Genomic DNA, 1,640 nt, shown 5'->3' on the forward strand with positions numbered 1-1,640 from the left:
GTGTGTGTGTGTGTGTGTGTGTGTGTGTGAGTGTATATATATATATATATATATTTATACTCTGCGTTTGCACTGAGGCGCTAAGCTAGCGCACATACACACAGTACTGGTACAAAACCACACCATGACCCCTTACATGTGTATTCAGTATCTATGAATAGAGCGTGTTCTAAATTCCAAAGACACAAAATAACACGCCCTCGCCACCCTACCATTGGTCGCATCGGTTGTCATGGCAACTAGATCCCACTCCACGTCAGCATTCTTTGGCAGACATCCCACCACAGCGTACACCACACAGCACGATGACATGCCCAAACGTCTGAGGGCGTCCATGGCATACGGAACATGAGAAACAGCACTCACATAGCACAGCCCACCCACCACCAGCTCTGTGTAGTGGTTGTACAAGGTTAGTACGCGCAGGGTTATTAGGGTTTAAGGTTTAGGGTTTATAGGTTTTAGGGTTTTAGGCTGGTCTTGGAACATTCCCCAGTCAGCAAAAAAGTGTTTGTAGTGTGTGAGGTTTCGTAGCAAAGGTGATTCTCACAAGTGTTTGTGAATTGGCGCTCTCGCGCGGCAATCGACTGTGGCGTGTTCATAGTCAGTACACACTCACCAGATAATAAACAGGCAGGTAAACCCTAAAACCCTAAAACCCTAAATGTGCAACAGCACCGACACCTTCGGATACACAGAGTGTCGCCCACGAGTAACAGAAATAGCACAGGCTCACTATTTTAGGACGTTCGGCACACACACGACGTACACAGTGGCTACCTAAGACTGCTCTCCACAATGACCAGTGCATATGCCTTTGACTATAAATAACTAAACAATCAGCGGACACCATCGACACAATCAGATCTCCGAATAGTGCGACCGTTACAGCAAGCAACAGAAACTACCACACTACATTAAACTAACACACTTCTTATGAACATAAACGTACACACCTGTTAATAAACTAACACATTTCCTATGAACATAAACTTACACACTTCTTATGAACATAACGTGCACACACTACATTAAACTAACACACTTCTTATGAACATAAACTTACACACCTGTCAATGAACTAACACACTTCACTGTGAATATAAACTTACACACCTGTTAATAAACTAACACACTTCACTATGGACATAAACTTACACACCTTTTAATAAACTAACACACTTCTTATGAACATAAACGTGCACACCTGCGGAGGAACGTACGACATCGCACACAGACTTAATGTGCTGCAGAGACAGCATCGCCTGTTCGCGTGGGCTGGGTACTACCGCCAGTGTGTGCGGCACCATTCCAATCTGACCTGTGACGGAATAACCACATGCGTATTCCCACACATGAGATTCTAACGCATTGACTCCAACGAAATGTCAGTCGATCAGACAGATCTGCAACACAGAGAATCCGGGGTCATGGTATTCACGCAGTGTAAGTAGAAGGCGCAATTGTAGGCGAACAATACACACGCACACTCACAGCGCCTCGCACTCGCACATCCTTCTGTAGGGTGTTTGTGATATATATATAATATACATATATATATGTGTGTGTGTGTGTGAGTGTATTATATATATATATATATATATATAGTGTGTGTGTGTGTGTGTGTGTGTACGTATATA

General features: G+C 43.7%; 1 protein-coding gene across 1 annotated transcript; it reads right to left on the reverse strand.

The window, feature by feature from the left end:
* Positions 1-212: 212 nt before the first annotated feature.
* SARC_15652 (hypothetical protein) lies at positions 213-1,312 on the reverse strand (the record flags this gene model as incomplete). Its single annotated transcript, XM_014290232.1, has 2 exons — positions 213-392; positions 1,208-1,312. Coding segments are annotated over 2 exons (285 nt in total), but the record flags the coding sequence as incomplete, so codon positions are not given.
* Positions 1,313-1,640: the final 328 nt, after the last annotated feature.

This window comes from Sphaeroforma arctica (genome assembly GCF_001186125.1).
Source record: "Sphaeroforma arctica JP610 unplaced genomic scaffold supercont1.6500, whole genome shotgun sequence".
Lineage (NCBI taxonomy): Eukaryota > Ichthyosporea > Ichthyophonida > Sphaeroforma > Sphaeroforma arctica.